The sequence below is a fragment of the Pristiophorus japonicus genome, chromosome 13 (genome assembly GCF_044704955.1).
Source record: "Pristiophorus japonicus isolate sPriJap1 chromosome 13, sPriJap1.hap1, whole genome shotgun sequence".
NCBI classification, from domain to species: domain Eukaryota; kingdom Metazoa; phylum Chordata; class Chondrichthyes; family Pristiophoridae; genus Pristiophorus; species Pristiophorus japonicus.
The window spans coordinates 135,625,591-135,643,610 of NC_091989.1; the positions used below are offsets into that span (position 1 = coordinate 135,625,591).

An 18,020-nucleotide genomic window follows, 5' to 3' on the forward strand; every position below is an offset into this window, starting at 1 on the left:
GCAGAACCACTATTTCAACACCATCACTGCCACATCATCATCATCATCATAGGCAGTCCCTCGAAGTCGAGAAAGGCTTGCTTCTACTCTAAAAGGTGACTGTACAATCCAATACTGGAATTACAGTCTCTTTCACAGTTGGGGCAGACAGTCGTTGAAGGAAAGGGTGGGTGGGGAGTTTGGTTTGCCGCACGCTCCTTCCGCTGCCTGTGCTTGTTTTCTGCATGCACTTGGCGACGAGACTCGAATTACTCGGTGCCCTCCTGGATGCTCTTCCTCCACTTAGGGCGGTCTTTAGCCAGGGACTCCCAGATGTCGATAGAGATGTTGCACTTTATCAAGTAAGCTTTGAGGGTGTCCTTGAAACGTTTCCTCTGCCCACTTGGGGATCGCCTGCCATGTAGGAGTTCCGAGTAGAGCGCTTGCTGTGGAAGTGTTGTGTCGGACATGCGGACAATGTGGCCCGCCCAACAGAGCTGGTCAAGTGTGGTCCGTTCTTCAATGCTGGGTATGTTGGCCTGATCGAGAACATTGACGTTGGTGCGTCTATCCTCCCAGGGATTTGCAGGATCTTGCGGAGACATCGTTGGTGGTATTTCTCCAGCGATTTGAGGTGTCTACTGTATATGGTCCATGTCTCTGAGCCATACAGGAGGGCGGGTATCACTATAGCCCTGAAGAACATAAGCTTGGTGCCAGATTTGAGGGCCTGATCTTCGAACACTGTCTTCCTCAGGCTACATACAATGTCTGCAGCCTACCCCGCACCTTTCTGGAACATTTTCCCGACCTACTTCCTCTGAATCCTGTTTTACTTAAAAAGAGGGACATTTAACTGCATAGTTAAACCAAGTTTTAATCATTTCCATGTGAATTAGGCATATAGTCATAGAATGTGAGCCCCAAAAAATCACTAACACCTCTACAATATTCTGTAATAAAATTGTAATTCGACTTATTCAATTCCTGAATAATAATTGGACATGGCATTGATATATTGTATGTTACATGGGATAAAACGATGTATTCTCCAAGTCAACGTGAGCAATATTGGGAGATCTACTAATATAAAATTTAAAGTTCTTAATATTCTTGTTGGGAACTGTGTTTGCATTACCCTCCTTGTTTGAGTATTTGAGTAATACCATGCTTAATATTCTACACGCAGTGCTAATTTGAAAAGCTGGGTTCAGCAGTGTATATAGGTTGCTGCTAGAGCACCAGTTATATACTTGTAATGTTGAAGCTGATAAGAGCATTTGCTGAGGATGTGCAGTGTTAAGAAAACTATCATCTATGATTTGTGTATTTGTTTATAGTGCTGTCAAAGAAAGTGAGAATGGGATAATTGATTTGCAAAATAGTCAGGGGTAATATGAATATTAAGAGTGCAGCATTTAGTGTTGAGTATATACAAATTACTGTGACTTCAAGATAAACTGATGATCCAAATGCCCATTCTTGTGGTTTGCTCATAGAAGTTAGTTTTGACAGGATATTCCACCACAGGAACCAAATCATTTTCTCATTCCATGCCCATACATGTACCCTTTCAGCTGGATCACAGTCAGGAGAGAACATACCCCCCAAACCTTGGGGAGCTGAGACCCATTGCAGAGATCTCAGCACTGCCCCAACTGGAAGTAGCTAACTGACAGACTGAAGATCAAATCTGGGACCTCTCTGATCTGTCAGCTCAGCCAATTACTACCTTAACCAGCAGAGTCATTAGGGAAGCCCCTTATCCAATCATTAGAGGAGGTAATCCCTGAGTAGAAAAAATATGTATATCAACTGGGATAAAAATGAGCATGATTGAGAAAGAGTTCAGTTCAGGCAGTGACAAACTAAGATGCAGTATAATGTGAATAAATGTGAGGTTATCCACTTTGGTGGCAAAAACACGAGGGCAGAATATTATCTGAATGGTGGCAGATTAGAAAAAGGGGAGGTGCAACGAGACCTGGGTGTCATGGTACATCAGTCATTGAAAGTTGGCATGCCAGGTACAGCAGGCAGTGCAGAAGGCAAATGGCATGCTGGCCTTCATAGCTAGGGGATTTGAGTATAGGAGCAGGGAGGTCTTACTGCAGTTGTGCAGGGCCTTGGTGAGGCCTCACCTGGAATATTGTGTTCAGTTTTGGTCTCCCAATCTGAGGAAGGACATTCTTGCTATTGAGGGAGTGCAGTGAAGGTTCACCAGACTGATTCCCGGGATAGCAGGACTGATCTATGAGGAGAGACTGGATCGACTGGAGTTTAGCAGAATGAGAGGGGATCTCATAGAAACATATAAAATACTGACGGGACGGGACAAGTTAGATGCAGGAAGAATGTTCCCGATGTTGGGCAAGTCCAGAACCAGGGGACACAGTCTAAGGATAAGGGGTAAGCCACTTAGGACTGAGATGAGGAGAAACTTCTTCACTCAGAGTTGTTAACCTGTGGAATTTCCTACTGCAGAGAGTTGTTGATGCCAGTTCATTGGATATATTCAAGAGGGAGTTAGATATGGCCCTTACAGCTAAAGGGATCAAGGGGTATGGTGAGAAAGCAGGAAAGGGGTACTGAGGTGAATGATCAGCCATAATCTTATTGAATGGCGGTGCAGGCTCGAAGGCCCGAATGGCTTACTCCTGCACCTATTTTCTATGTTTCTATGTTTTTATGTTTCTAATGTTTGTGCCGCTCTCCCCACAGTGAATGGGGGAATAGGTCACCCTAGTCTGATCTTATACACCTTCTAATGGCTCAAGTGGCATTGACATGGGCCTGGGAGAAAATTGCTAACTGCCATTTTGTTCAGGAGTGTGTTCAGCAATCTACCGGGTATTCATTAAAGCATTATCTGTTAAAAATACTATTTTTGAAAGCAGACCCATTTAAAAAAAAACAGTTGATTAGTAAATTATTACAACCATCCAGTTAGACTCCATTTTTAAAATACCAGAATGCTACAAAGATAACCAGGCACCTATGATCTGTAGTGATTTAAAAACATATATTTCGGCACAGAAATGATGGGCAGAATGGCCTTCTGTGGCATACATTTCTACAAATTTCTATAATCTACTCGCAAGTGAACATTAATCTCACAGGCTGCACAAAACTCCCATCTTGTCTTTCTGATCATCTTTCCTGTGCACACAAATTGAGACATCTACTGTACTGATCTGCTGTCCATTTATTCCTTCTTGCACAATAATCTGTTAACTTTGTAAAGAAGTAACATAGCAGTTTATGAAAGAACTTACAGATAACTGCAATTCAAAAGTGACACATGGGAACAGGAATAGGCTATTCAGCCCCTCCAGCTGTTCCACCATTCTATTAGATCACGACTGATCAATACCTCAACTCCATTTTACAACTGTTTGAATCAAATTATTTAAGACCCAAGTACAGGATGGCCCAGTGAAAATATAGATTCACTGTATATTCAGTTTTGTTTTATGTTTCTTTCAATCCAGATAAACTAACAAAAGGCAATTGTGGTATGTACGTATTCTCCTTTCAATTCTGGACAATATCTTTTACAAATTGATTCTATTTTACTGTTTAAATTGTACTTTTGAGAATAGTGTGTTTCAGCACAGTGTGGAGCAAATGTATATATAACAGGCACATTTTTCAGCTTTCTGCCTTTTTCCCCAGTAATGAGTTGTGGGAGGTATTTAATTTGCAGTCTGCTGCAGTCCCGCACGAACGCAGTTGATGACCAAGCTCTGACAGTAGAATATATTGTGAGAAAGGTCAAGAATGTAATTAACACAGCCAGTTTGGAGAAGTGGAATTGTTTAATGTTCAAAAATAACTGTAAACATCCGAGCCGAGCAGGATCAGATCAAGCCCTGATACTGTGATTGTGAGAGAGAGAACAAACAAGGGTTGAGAGGAAATGTCTGAGAAAGACGTAACTCTGAACTATTGACTAGGATGCATGAAAATGTGATGCAGGTTCACTGTCTGATGTGAATGTGTGTCAAGAATCATCTACTACTCCGATGAAATAGCTGATCAATTTTGGCATCCTTGATATTGATTGGTGGATTTAGGTAGGGATAACACAGTCAGATGCGACATGAACTGTCAGTGGGACATAGCGTGGGATAAGGCACAAGCTGGCAGCCAGTAAGGGAATGAAGAGATGAAGAAGCTGCTGCTACAGTCTTGCCTGACTAGGATCAGGCATCCTTTGGTGCTCATTAGGAAATGCAGTAACTCAGAAGCAGGATGATAGCTCCAGTGGTTTAGTGCTCAGCTGCAAACTACAACGATTTAAGTCTGATTCCGAGGGATGCCTGTCACTCAAATACATTTGCCTTGGAGGGTGAATCTTCATTCTCCTCAGGTGAGCTGCTAGATGGGATGTATTGCAGGACTGTGCTTTGCCATGGAGAAGTGAAAAAAAATACCGACATACCCTGTTTGAAGTGTCTACTGGTGGGTTGGGGCAGCACTGTGCCTGCCACAATGCTGCTTCAGAATGGTACAATGAGCCCTTCGCTTAGCAGACTGTGGGACAACTCTGTGCAGCCTTCGACACGGTTGACCACACACCATCCTCCTCCAATGTCTCTCCTCAGTTGTCCAGCTCAGTGGGACTGCCCTTGCCTGCTTCCACTCTTGCTTATCCAGTCATAGCCAGAGAATTTCTTGCAATGGCTTCTCTTCCCACCCCCTCACCGTTTCCTCTGGAGTCCCCCAAGGGTATATCCTTGATCCCACCTATTTCTCATCTACATTCTGCCCTTCGGCAACAGCATCCGAAAACACAACATCAGGTTCCACATGTACACTGCCGACACCTAGCTCTACCTCACCACCTCTCTCGACCCCACCACTGCTTCTCTGTCATCAGACTGCTTATCCGACATCAGTCCTGGATGAACTGATATTTTCTCCAATTAAACATTGGGAAGACTAAAGCCATTGTCTTTGGCCCCTGCCACAAACTACATTTCCGAACCATCGATTCCATCCCCTCTCAGACCATTGTCTCAGGCTGAACCAGACTGTTCTGAACCTCAGCAGCCTATTTGACCCTGAGCTGAGCTTCCAGCCACATATCCGCCTGCCTCAGCCCTTCTGCTGCTGAAACCCTCATCCATGCTTTTGTTACCTCTAGACTCAACTGTTTCAGTGCTCTCCTGGCTACTGCCTCCCAATTTCCCCCCCCCGGCCATAAACTTAAGCTCATCCCAAATTCTGCTGCCCGTATCCTAACTTGCATCAAGTACTGTTCACACATCACCCCTGTGCTCACTGACATGTACTGGCTGCCAGTCCAACATCACCTTGATGTAAAAATAACTAAATAAATAATAAATTTTTTAAAATTTAAAAATAAAATATATAAATAAATAATTTAAAAAAATCTCATCCTTGTGTTCAAATCCCTCCATGCCCTTGCTCCTTCATGCCTTTGTCTGTAACTTCCTCCAGCCCTACAACTCTACATTCCTCTGACTCTGTACCAATTGGTGACCGTACGTTCAGCTATCTAGGTGTATGAAAGCATGGGCCCTACGCTAAACATTAGTAAGACAAAGGTCCTATACCAGCCTGTCCTCGCCGCACAGCACTGCCCCCAAACATCAAGATCCACGTCATGGCCCTGGACAACATGGACCACTTCCCCTATCTCGGGAGCCTCCTATCAACAAGAGCAGGCATTGATGATGAGATCCAACACCGCCTCCAGTGCGCCAGTGCAGCCTTCGGCCACCTGAGGAAAAGAGTGTTTGACGATCAGTCCCTCAAAACTGTCACCAAGCTCATGGTCTATAGGGCCGTAGTAATACCCACCTTCCTGTATGGCTCAGACGTGGACCATGTACAGTAGACACCTCAAGTCGCTGGAGATATACCACCAGCGATGTCTCCGCAAGATCCTGCAAATCCCCTGGGAGGACAGACGCACAAACATTAGTGTCCCCGTTCAGGCCAACATCCCCAGCATTGAAGCATTGACCACACTTGATCAGCTCCGTTGGGCAGGCCATGTAGTTCGCATGCCAGACACGAGACTTCCAAAGCAAGCGCTCTACTCGGAACTCATCCATGGCAAACGAGCCAAAGGCGGGCAGAGGAAACGTTACAAGGACACCCTCAAAGCCTCCCTGACAAAGTGCGACATCTCCACTGACACCTGGGAGTCCTTGGCCATAGACCGCCCTCAGTGGAGAAAGTGCATTCGGGAGGGCGCTGAGCTCCTCGAGTATCGTCGCCGAGAGCATGCAGAAATCAAGCACAGGCAGCGAACCAGGCTCCCTGCCCACCCTTTCCCTCAATGACTATCTGTCCCACCTGTGACAGAAACTGTGGTTCTCATATTGGACTGTACAGCCACCTAAGAACTCATGCTAAGAGTGGAAGCAAGTTTTCCTCGATCCCGAGGGACTGCCTATGATGATGATATCTAGGCCCTAAGCTCTGATATTCCCACCCTAAACCTCCCCAACTCTTCATCTCAATCCCCTCCTTTAAGACGCTCCTCAACACCTACCTCTTTGCCCAAGCTTTTGGTCACCCATCTTACTGTTTGCTCCTTTGGCTTGGTGTCAATTTTTGTCAGATTGTGCTCCTGTGAAGCACCTTGGGATGTATTACTACGTTAAAGGTGCTATATAAATGCAAGTTGTTGTTGTAAATAGTGGTGAAATTTGAAATAAAATCTTAAAATGGAGAAAAGCATTATTATGGTGAGCATGGCTCACCACAGATGAATGTAGTGATGCAACGTGCACAGAGTCATAGAACGTGTGCTTTTGTTATGATTCCACATAAGATTAATTTTGAGTCTTGGCAAAACCATGAAGCTGAGTGAGGAGGAATTATCTTGGGCTGCTCTCTGACACTTCCCGACTGCATTGCTGGAGATATTGGATCAAGTTGCTGGTCCAACCCATTGGCCAGTGAGTGGCATGTGACATGGCAATACCTGTAGAGAGAGAGAGATTAAATTAAATGAAGGTAGTCTGCCAGCATAATATTGCACTTTTAAGAAAACTATGAGGAGATGCAGGTTTATGAAAATACTTCAGTCAGGGCACCATTTCTGAGCCACATACTGAACATAGCCTCTTTAAAGGTGAGTAATAGATTTAAGTTCGCATTCAAAATGCGAAGAGGACAAATTCAGCAAGATGATGCAATTAAATGCAAACTAATGCAATATTAAGAATACTGACCAAAGCACTCTGCACCTATGGGCAATGAATGTTAATGGTATTGCAGCATTCAGATTGACTGTTAGCACCAACACTAGGTGCTGATACAGTGCAATAATATCCAGAGAGAAAATCTGGGCATAGTGTCAGGAAAAACTTGTGATTTGTTTGTGTCTCTTATTGATTAATGTTGGGGAACATTAACTTAGCTTTTCTCTTGGAAGTGTTTACCTCACTTAGGGCTGGAAATTCATCAGCCTTCCGCCGCGTTTTTTGGCGGTATTTCTTAGTTTTGGGTGGCAAACGGTGCGGCGGGAAATTCATGGAAGTGTTTCACCGGCGGTTTTGAAATACCGCTGTGGAGTGGACCATCGCGTACAACACTTGAAAAACCGCTTCCGCCCGAGTTTGGTCACAACGGTGACCTGTAGATGGAAAAAAAAACCCCGCCAAGGAGAAACCTGTTGGAGCAGCCCTTGGAACGGCGGTAGGTATGAAAACCTACAAAAGAGGTAAGTAAAGTTAAAGATTCGCTACAAAAGGGTCTTATGAATGTTTCTTTTTTGTTTTTTTTGAAAAATATTTTTTGTGTTTCCGCCCCTCCCTAGGCCCAACCCGCAGCAGTAATCAGCCTCGGACTAAAGTTGACTAGGATCGTGGTTTCTACCACGAACCCTCGGCAGCGCCGATTTTTCCCTCTGGGTGGATTATTTCCCATTTTTTCATTAATTTTCCGCCTCGAAATCATAGTGGAGGCATAGCGTTTCTTTTTTAGTGGCAAACTGGTGCTGATGATTTCTGATGAATTTCCAGCCCTTACTGGCCAATAATCTTTCAAACCACCATGGCCATGAGGTGAAGTCTGCAAACAGAATACTCAAACTGTTATCTGCAATGAGCTGCCCTGATTCCTAGGTGCAGATACGGTCAAAATGTCAGTGAAAATATAGCATTTTATTGAAGGGACACAGAGATAGGTGAATTTAAGAAGCTGGAGCGACAGAAGGAAAACTGGAGAATAGCAGCCCAATAAACAGACAAGCGTGTAATATTCTGTGAATACTCTTCAGTCAACTGAATCTTGGAACTAGGGAACTCTGTTAACACTTTCAGTTATCCAAGTGACAAATCAGTACCTGATAGATGAAACTTGTTATTATAGAACTAGCTTTCATAACTCCTGATTAATGCGTAGAAAGTGAAGAATCTAACCTTCGTCCATGTACTATCCCAGGTAATAGTTTGTTCACTTTTGTAATGTAAAATCTAACAGTACAATTCCAAAACAGAACCATGAAAGGCATCTGCAAAATTACTACTAGTTTAGGAGTTTAAAGCTTTCGCTCAGTAATCTTTCAATAAACCTGTAACAGTATTATCTCTTTGTATCCAGTAGAGCACCAGTATTAGAATATGTATTGCAGGCACCTGGATGCATGTATTTGTACTGGTCTGTGACTAATAGCAATACTAATATAGTTACTAGGAATATTTTAAAATCAATGCAGGTTTTGCTTGTTAAATTAAATAAATACACGTAGAGGTAAATTAGAGATCATCTCTGTTACCAGATCAGTGCAAATGTGCCTCAGGAGGTAATATGCCTGCATAGGCAAAAGAGGTTGCAGGCTTGACTTGTCATTTTTAATTCCATCATAAACAGATTATTAAATCAATATTGTTTCTTTCTTTATTTTATATATAAAAAAACAACTTTCTCACAGACAAGCGGCAAGAAGGTTCAAATTGTACTTTTCTAGCACCATCTAGTGGAAATGTAACAAAACTTCTTTTCAGTCAAGTCCCAAAAAAGTAGCCATCAGTTGTCCAACTTCTGACTTGCACTAAATTTAATTGATTGTCATTTTTACTATCAATGATTATTCATCTTTGTAAAGGATTTCTTTTTACTTAATGCGACGTCTTTACCAGCCATTTATTAACCAAAAAAGGTGATTCTTGAGATTTTTGAAGGAGACATTTGATGAGAACAGAGTTAAAATGACAGTAACTTTTTGAAGTCTGCTCAGAAGACTGACTTTTTATAGAATTGGTTCTGATCTATCATGTGCACTTTATAAATTGATGATGGTATGTCTTTTACAGCCACGGAGTGCCAATATTCAGCTCATTGATTGAGTCCGTTATTGAGATACTTGTTCAAGATGTTGAAATAGGAGAACTGTGTTGTGAAATTTCTGAAAACTGAGTCTATTTAGTTGAATACTGCAAAATATATTTTAAACTCTGAATTCTTAACAGATTCTAATTATTTTTAGAATGTTGCTAGTATTTTTTCAGCATTTTGTATGTTCCCAGTCTGTTACTAGTTTTGTATTCAGATATTCTGTGGTAAAGCTCTATTCAGAAAGTAGAGTCTCACTCAAACGTACTTCATGGCCTCGAATTATTTAACCCTTTAATACTGAGTGTTCTTTTCAGTTATTATAGTGGATATGTGACTTCTGTCAGATCTAGATAATGGAACTGTTTCTGCAAATGTTGAGCACTCTGTATTCTAAAGTAAAAATTGAGAAATGTAAATGTGAAGAAAATAGTATTGCTAAATAATAATGCATTATAATCTTGCTATAATTATAGCTTTCTGCAGAAACACTACTTTAGTTGTCAACGAGAATGATGGGTCTATCTTGTGCTCTCTTTCATTTTTTCTAACCCCCACTCGCCACGTGCTAAAGGTTGTTACCTGACCAAGTATGTTATAAGTTGCTGAAGTTTCCACCTATCCAATCTACTGAATAGGATGCTTTGGGATGGCTATCTCTGCACATCCATTTATAATACTTTGACGTTTCAAAGGGCGTTGAATCCCAGTGCAGACTCTCCTGTCCCTGAAGACTAAAGTACTTCAAATATTGTGACATCACTGCGTTTTAAGCATAGATCTCTGTGGCAACGGTTGGAGGCTTTAATAAGGAACAAATATTGTGAAGTTTTCAATTCAAAGTTTCCAACAAGAGTAAGAATCATGTTCATTGATGTTTTAACTCATTGAATACCAAATATTTTGACTCCTTTCCATCCACAACTTAAACAGTTTTTTTTGTATATTCTAAGAATTTCATGTTTCTGCAGATTTTTACAGCTCAGTGTTTTAGCAAATGTTAGAAAATTGCAGAGACACTCTTTCACAGCTGTTGCCTGACCAAAAAACATTTGGGAATTTTAAAGGCTGCAAAGGACGTGTGGTACTCAGTAGGTTAACCATATAAAGAGTTGATGAAGTAGGCCTTTGAAACCAAACGGTGCTTTCATCCCAATACACTGTGCAGGTCAGCAACCTCTTTCTTCTCCTCATGCAGACTCTCCTGACAGGGAAAGTGCTGGTGCTGAGAAAGGAATTCATCACTTCTGGTAATAGTAATACATGCCATTATACAACCATGTATTTTGAGATCAACCATTAGATGGATTAAGCCTCATCCTTTATTCACTCTCTGTCCCCAAACTAAACACAAAATACACTAACTATTCACTAAATACCCATTACTACAACTCTAGCGAATGGCTGATTTAAAACCTAGACTTCTGATACTTAATTTCTGGATTGAAGAGCAGATTTTGAACAGAACAAACAATATGGCATGTGACATTGAAACTTTCATTTACGGTATGAACTCCAAGACAGTAATGTAACACTTTATAACCAATGTGAATAGTATGGATTTTCCAGATGCGCTTGCTACATTTTGTTTTCCAAATGCAATTTTTAAAAAGGAATTGTGAATATGTCTTTTCCATTGTGGCACATTAATATTTGCAGTCTGATTTGAGACCACAAAGTAGTAGTCTACTACTATAGATATTTGAGGAGAGAATTGCATAATTACATAACACAAAAGTCACGCTTAGAAAGTAAAAAGAATTACTGGTGAATATTTCTACCATACTCTTAAAATGGAAGCCAGTCCATGTTGATTATGCCTGGCTGGGTTTTTATTTGATTATAGTGGACCTCCTGTTACTCTTACTGAACAATTTATAACATTTGAAATTCTGTTCTCGTATTCCATTAGCTTAGCAGGAAATCCTGTAGAGGTTAGAAATTGTTCTTGGGATTCTGTCAGATTTTTATAAGATATTTTACTGGATCAAGTGCTTCTGCCCCATTTCCCATTACAATATAATCCCATCGACCATCATAAAACATAGTAGCTAGATTTGAAGTTCATGTCTAACTCATGAAAGGTTTTCTCCAGATTATTGGGCAAAAAGAAATCTAGTTTTCCAAAATTAGCAACTAGTTGAATGGCTAGTTTGGGTGCTGTAAGATGAAGCTTCATTTGGTTCCTTTTTTGTTTTCTTTTGCAGAAGCTGTCTATGAAGCTTATGCCTGGGACTGCTATGTGTTCTGTTTGGGTATATTTGTGACAATGACCAATCAGATTCACAAATGGTCTCACTCGTACTTTGGTCTGCCTCGCTGGGTCACCATCCTCCAGGACCTACACATCATCCTTCCCAGAAAGCATCACCGAATCCATCACGTTGCCCCTCATGAAACTTACTTCTGCATTACCACAGGTAGGTTCAGAGTTGTAAATGCTATTTCAGAACCCAAGAACAGAGGTAGAAAACTGTACTATCAACATACTTCTTGAAACCTTATCCTTGAACTAGAACCAGTTTAATTAAAACAAGCCTTGGTTACATTACTTTTATTGCTTAGTAATTTGCATATAAACGTATCAACAATGGAGCGTTTAATCTATAAATGTAATCTTACCCAAAAGTCAAACTATTTTGCTAATGTAAAGTAAACGCTCACTCTGCTGAACACTGATGTTGATACGAGACCTGTAGGACGGATTACAAAATTCATTCATGACACTTTATTCCTGTTAGCTGTGGCTGTAAAAGGGAAATCAACTCTTATCCCACTCTGGAGAGAGATAAATAGCTGCCTACTTTTTATTGTATGTTTTTGTATTCATGTCTGGCTGTGAAATATTAGTAGGAAAATTTAGATGCTGGTGATATCTTTATCATTTGTTGGTGGAAATTCCCTTCCAGAAGTCGTTGCCAGCCCAAGGCTTGCAATCACGTAACTGAAAAGGGATTGTTCTCGCCCTAGAAGTCAGTAACAATGCTGTGGAGTTCCCGCCTGGGGTAAAATGGTCCAGAGTGGGATCAATCACTTTTCATCTGCCTGTGTGAAAAAATCTTTCATAATTCAAGCTAGATGGAGCTGTTACTGAATTTTGTTTTGTTTAGGCAAGACATGGTTCACATGTGCGATGCAGCGTAACAACCTGGGTTATCTCTAGGCCTTGTTCCAGTCAACAGTTGCATTATCAGATTTGAAGGATAACGGCAAATTGGTATATCCTAATTTACAGCAAAGGAAAAGTGCAATGTATATGTTCTACATGAATAGCAATACGCAACCAGACGAGTATAAAAAGGGTCATTGCCAATCATCTCATCTTGAGGACATTCAGGACTGAGTCATCTTCAAATTAACTGCAGGGTTCATCCTTTTGGTTGTAGTACTTTTTCAAACTGGCACAAGAAAACCTGGCCCATGTTTTACATCCAGAAGTCCCCAACATTGTTGAGGAAGGCAGGCTCACTAACAGCCATCGGAAAAAATGATGAGTTGTTTTGTAGGACACCAACGATGAGTGTATTTATGAACAATCCACAGGGGAGAGCATCTGTTTCAAGGGAGAATGTGGCCTAACAGCCCTCTTCTCTCTCAGGAATGATATGTTCTCAGTTCTCAGTAAGCAACACTCTCCACATCGAATTATTAATAACCTACTGTCAGTAGTAACAAATAGACTTGAATAAAACAGAACCAGCAGAAAACAAGAAAAATTGGCTGCACAGGGATCAATCAGGGGTTTGAGGTAGCCTTGAAATGCTGTTTCTTAGTGACAGCGTTTTAAAAAGACCATTTGTAAAAAAGAACATGTTTTACACACGTCTTTTGTTCAGCTGCAATATGTTGAAACTCAGCTTAAAATTGGATTGTAATATTCTACAATACACAAGGATGGATGATTACCAGGGACCAAATTAAAGTACTGGCTGGATGTACTCATTTATGATTCTAAATGAGGTATACCATAGTAGAACCATTAACCTAACAATTCAGTATCAAAGCCTCTCATTGCCACTGTTTTAACAAATTCACCTTCCCTAATTTTTATGCTGTTGATTATAATTAAATACCAGTATTTGCAGATTTCATCATTGATAAGACTACCTAAATTTTTTCCCAAATAAGTTCATCTCTGAAGAAATACAGTATTGAGGGAGGGGCATGGAGTGCTTGAAACAGGATGGAACTGTTAATGATGCTGTTAAAGATTGCAGCCATTGAAAAACAAAATATCTTTAGTGGCTCTCGGGTATTGGGGCTCTCTGCTAAAGATCCTACTTGATGTTGGATTGCTGTTGTCATGATTATGGAGGTGGTGTGTCTGTGGTGACACTTATGAAATGTAAAGTTTTACCACTCCATTTGTTACTCTTCGTGTTTTGTAGAATCTCTTTTTCTGAACTCCGCCTCTCCCCCAAGACTAGATTAAGGCAAATTACTCTCGGATTATATTGTTTGCTATTAATGGCTATATTTTGGTCAAATTTCTGTTTATTTTTTTCTGTTCTTACTGCTTTTTGTTCTTCGTTTATATTTAACATGTGAATAATAATCCCAATTGGCATGAGTTGCTAAGTTGTATGGTAGAACAGTAGGTTGGAACACTATTGCACTGCGCCATAGAGAGGTATAATATTGATCCATGCTTCTTTGATTTTCAGGCATCCCTCATTTACTGGCTCTGGGGAATCGCATGTTCTTTATGTCCTGACATCATCAGAACCTTTCCCCATGCGACTCCCTGTTGAAAGGCCCAGGACCTTTATTATAGTCAAGTTCTTTTTTTCCCCACACTTATAAGGGCTCAATGTTCCCCAATGCCATTTTTTTGCATATGCAACAGTTACGCCCTTTTTTTTGGTCCCGATTATTCCAAAAAAAACCCAGCAAGTTTCCCCATTCTATTTTTTGAAATTGGCATCGCGCAGCCTGTGCTTCAGCTTCGGGTGGGTGGAGCCTAATGTCTGCGCTGAAAAAAAATTATGCCTCCCCTTTTGCAAAAAAAAGGACATTTATGATGTGACTGCTATGGGTGCGCATGCCCAGTACAGCTCCTGGTCTGCATTTGGCCATTTTTAAAAAACCAGTTGTGTGTGAGAACTTTAATTCTCATTGGAAAAATCAGAGCTGCAATACAATATGCAATGCAGCCCAAGGACCAAGAATTTCTTACAGGCGGCACTGGTTACTGTAATTGAGGCCAGATGGCATGAGCTGGACACCAGCAGAGATCACATAAAAGTTTCAACAAAAGAAATGAAGAAACGCTGCAACCAACTTGCAGAAGATTACTGTGCAGTGGTGACCACCCCAAGGTCAGGAGGCCAGTGCAAAAAGAAGTGGCAGGACCTTGGTCAAGTAGTTAGTGTAAGTAATTTCATTTATTCAATGGAATTATAATTGTAAATGTGACTATCTGTATATGTCCCACCCAGCAGAAAGACACCCTCTCTAAAAAGTTATATTTTCACCTTTGCAGAGGAAGGTGGCACACAACAAAAGGGAAAGAATTCGAACAGGAGGAGGCCTGGCAAATCTGCATCCATTGACACCCGTGGAAGACAGGGTCGCTGCTTTGATGTGACTTGCCTGGAGAAAGCAACCACCACTGCACAAGCTGTGCCACAGTCGAGGGAGAGGGTAAGTCCTGCAAATTCCACAGTCTGGCTTTGCTAAATATTAAGTACTGCATGGGCGAGCCATGCTTCGGTTTATGGGGATGTCTCCATCAGCTACGCTTCGGTTCATGCAATGTGCTATCATTCATCGTGATCCTTCAAATGAGCCTGCTGCCTACGCTGTGTGTGCTGACTCATGCCACCCTGTCCCTTCCTCTGCTGCTAACCATTTGTCTGTTCTATTATATTTTGCAGAACTTGAGGCCGACACTGACGAGGCTGAAGTCGATGCAGAAGAAGATTCAGACGCGGACGAGCCTGAAGAGAACATCTTCCAATCCCACCTTCCAGACCAAGAGCTTGGGGGAGGGGGAGGGGGAGGGGGAGGTGATGGATGAAGCCCACACAGTTGTACTCACTCTGGAAGAGGTGTAGGTGCCAGGCCCTTTCCTGAGTGGTACGAGTGTTGGGACATTCCATGGTTGGGACAGTCCGAGGCTGCGGGACCCAGTAGGATGCAGCGAGGCACACCCAGGGCCCCACCGTCCGAGGCTGTGGGACCCAGTGGGATGCAGCGAGCCACACCCAGAGTGAGGACTGGAAGGAGAGCTCGACAGCGCTCTCCTGAGGTGCAGGATCTAACAGATGTGGTTCAGATGATGGCAATGAGTGCAGAGAGCATTGACCTTACATGATCACTCTTGGACACTGTTGTGTATCTGTAAAGCATGCACTCCCATGTTCCGCCACCAGGGAGCACATTCCCTGAAGTCCCAAGGGATCCCAGCATCCCTTGGGAGCACTGTATATAAGCCTGCCCCTAAGGCCTGCTCCTCACTCTGGAGTGTCTTAATAAAGACTGAGTTCACTGTTACTTTAACCTTCCTGTGTGCAGTCTCATCTGTGTTAGGAACACTAACTGGCGACAAGAATACGAATCCAATGCAAAGATGCAGCAAATTGTGGGCATCCTGGAGAAGTTCTCGGAGGTTGAGGACTGGGAAGTCCATGTCGAACGGCTAGACCAGTACATTGTAGTCAACGAGCTGGACGGAGAAGGAAGCGCTGCAAAAAGGAGAGCGGTCCTCCTCACGGTCTGCAGGGCACCAACCTACAGCCTCATGAAGAATCTTCTGGCTCCGGTGAAACCCACAGATAAGTCGTATGAGGAGCTGTGTACACTGGTTCGGGAGCATCTTAACCCGAGGGAGAGCGTGCTGATGGCGAGGTATCAGTTCTACACATGCCAGCGATCTGAAGGTCAGGAAGTGGCGAGCTACGTCGCTGAGCTAAGGCGACTTGCAGGACAATGTGAGTTTGATGGCTACCTGGAGCAAATGGTCGGAGACTTTTTTGTACTGGGCATTGGCCACGAGACCGTCCTAGAAAACCTTTGACTGTAGAGACACCGACCCTCAGTAAGGCCATTGCGATAGCACAGGCGTTTATGTCCACCAGTGATACCAAACAAATCTCTCAGCACACAAGTGCTAGCAATGTTCATAAATTAACTGGAAATGTGTTTGCGAGCAGAAATGTACAGGGCAGAAACCACGAGTCTGCAACTGCCAGCAGGCCTCGGGTGACCCAGATGACTCAGAATCCGCAACAAAGGATGAATGCAAGGCAATTCACACCTTGTTGGGGTTGTGGAGGCTTCCATTCAGCCTATTCATAATACTTCAAAGGGTATGTTTGCAAGAGCTGTGGAACGATGGGGCACCTCCAACGAGCTTGCAGACAAGCTGCAAGCTCTGCAAAACCTGCTAACCACCACGTGGCAGAGGAAGATCGGTCCATGGTAGATCAAAGCAATTTCGAGCCTCAGAGAGGAGGCAGATGCTGAAGTACACAGGGTGTGCACATTTTCGACGCAATGTCCACCTATAATGCTAAATGTAAAATTGAATGGCTTACCCGTAGCCATGGAACTGGACACTGGTGCTAGCCAATCTATCATGAGTAAAAAGATGTTTGAGAGACTGTGGTGCAACAAGGCACTCAGACCAGCCCTGAGCTCCATCCACACGAAACTGAGAACGTACACCAAAGAGCTCATCACTGCCCTGGCCAGCGCCATGGTCAAGGTCACCTACGAGGGCACGATGCTCGGACTGCCACTCTGGATTGTCCAGGGCAATGGCCCCACACTGCTTGGAAGGAGCTGGCTGGGCAAAATCCGCTGGAACTGGGATGACATTCGAGCGCTATCATATGTCAATGAGGCACATGTACCCAGGTTCTTAATAAATTTCCTTCCCTTTTTGAGCCAGGCATTGGAAACTTTTCCGGGGCGAAGGTACGGATCCACTTGGTCCCAGAGGCACGACCCATTCACCACAAGGCGCGAGCGGACCTCACATTATGAGGGAGAGAGTGGAAATTGAGCTGGACATGCTGCAATGTGAGGGCATCATCTCTCCAGTGGAATTCAGCGAGTGGGCCAGCCCGATTGTTCCAGTAATCAAAAGTGATGGCACAGTCAGGATTTGTGGCGATTATAAAGTAACTATTAATCGTTTCTCGCTACACGACCAATACCCGCTACCTAAGGCAAACGATCTATTTGCGACGCTGGCAGGAGGCAAGACGTTCACCAAGCTCGACCTGACTTCGTCTTACATGACGCAGGAGCTGGAGGAGTCTTCGAAGGGCCTTACCTGCATCAACACGCACAAGGGACTGTTCATCTACAACAGATGCCCGTTTGGAATTCGGTCGGCTGTCGCGATCTTCCAGAGAAACATGGCGAGCCTACTCAAGTCGGTACCACGCACAGTGGTTTTTCAGGATGACATATTGGTCACAGGTCGGGACACCGTCGAGCACCTACAAAGCCTGGAGGAGGTCCTCCAGCGACTGGATCGCGTAGGGCTGTGGCTGAAGAGGTCGAAATGCGTCTTCATGGCAACAGAAGTGGAGTTTTTGGGGAGAAAGATCACGGCGGACGGCATTCGGCCCACAGACGCCAAGACATAGGCTATCAGGAACGCGCCCAGGCCACAGAGCATCACGGAGCTGCGGTCGTTCCTGGGACTTAACTATTTTGGTAACTTCCTACCGGGGTTAAGAACTCTCTTAGAGGCCCTACACGTGTTATTG

At 43.0% G+C, this 18,020-nt stretch overlaps 1 protein-coding gene across 2 annotated transcripts in view; it reads left to right on the forward strand.

Annotated features, from left to right (window-relative positions):
• Positions 1 to 18,020, forward strand: part of LOC139278844 (plasmanylethanolamine desaturase 1) — a 176,746-nt gene that overhangs the window by 142,259 nt on the left and 16,467 nt on the right. For both annotated transcript variants that reach the window (XM_070898037.1, XM_070898038.1), the window contains one exon: positions 11,505 to 11,717. In XM_070898037.1, the coding sequence (XP_070754138.1) occupies positions 11,505 to 11,717 (213 nt within the window). The remainder of the gene's footprint in view (positions 1 to 11,504; positions 11,718 to 18,020) is intronic.